Here is a 763-nt window from a genome sequence, read left to right on the forward strand (position 1 = left end):
GTTTCTGAGCTGTGGAAGAAGGGGCAGGTGAACAGGTGAAGCTGCCTGAACAGAGCATGGAAAATGAGGAAGAAAGGCCGAGAAAAGTAATTTATTTCATGAGTATTTGCCTAACTCACCTTAAATGAGAACTATCTGCACCACAGAATCCACCCTTGTGAACACACAAGTCTTATCAGAGCAAGAATGAAAACCAGAGCATCACCCACCTGAGGAAGCTTCTTGTGAGCGCAGTTTACTCCTCCAATGAAAATCATGTTGGGCATCAAAGGTCTTGGATAGTGTAAAACAAAGTCGAGCTTTGCGAGCCAAACAGAGCCGTGGCGTAAGAGATCTGGCACAGTCACGTCCCGCTGGAGGAACCCAGAAGCCAGTTGTGTGGAGGGTTGACAAAATGACAGAGGAAATTATTTGGGATGTCAAGGATTAGGTTCTTCACCCGCTGGAGGAAGTTCATGTGGTCTGTATGGCCTGTGAATACCCTGGGGACGTAAGAAGGGGGATTGGGACACTGAGTGCCTTCAAAATCCAAACCACATGGCATTTGGTGAAAAAAGAACACAGAAGGGAGTGAAAGATGCTCGGCCAGTATCTGCCCGCAGGGTATTATAGGATCTGTGAAGACAGCGTCAAACTTGCTCTCCTCGAGGTACCTGAGCAGCTCTTTGTTGTGCAGTAAGTGTGTGCAGGTAGAGAAAAAAAGATTAGAGATTCTTTTCATATTTTGGTATGTTTTAAGAGTCCTTTCCAGAAAAGATCCTTC

The 763-nt window shown here is 45.9% G+C and overlaps 1 protein-coding gene across 1 annotated transcript; it reads right to left on the reverse strand.

Annotated features, from left to right (window-relative positions):
- Nucleotides 1–194: 194 nt before the first annotated feature.
- On the reverse strand, nucleotides 195–757 carry LOC114818955 (UDP-glucuronosyltransferase 1-1-like; the record flags this gene model as incomplete). Its single annotated transcript, XM_029087053.1, is given in 2 exon segments — nucleotides 195–376; nucleotides 379–757. Coding segments are annotated over 2 exon segments (561 nt in total), but the record flags the coding sequence as incomplete, so codon positions are not given.
- Nucleotides 758–763: the final 6 nt, after the last annotated feature.

This window comes from Antrostomus carolinensis, unplaced genomic scaffold (genome assembly GCF_000700745.2).
Source record: "Antrostomus carolinensis isolate BGI_N321 unplaced genomic scaffold, ASM70074v2 scaffold16609, whole genome shotgun sequence".
NCBI lineage: Eukaryota > Metazoa > Chordata > Aves > Caprimulgiformes > Caprimulgidae > Antrostomus > Antrostomus carolinensis.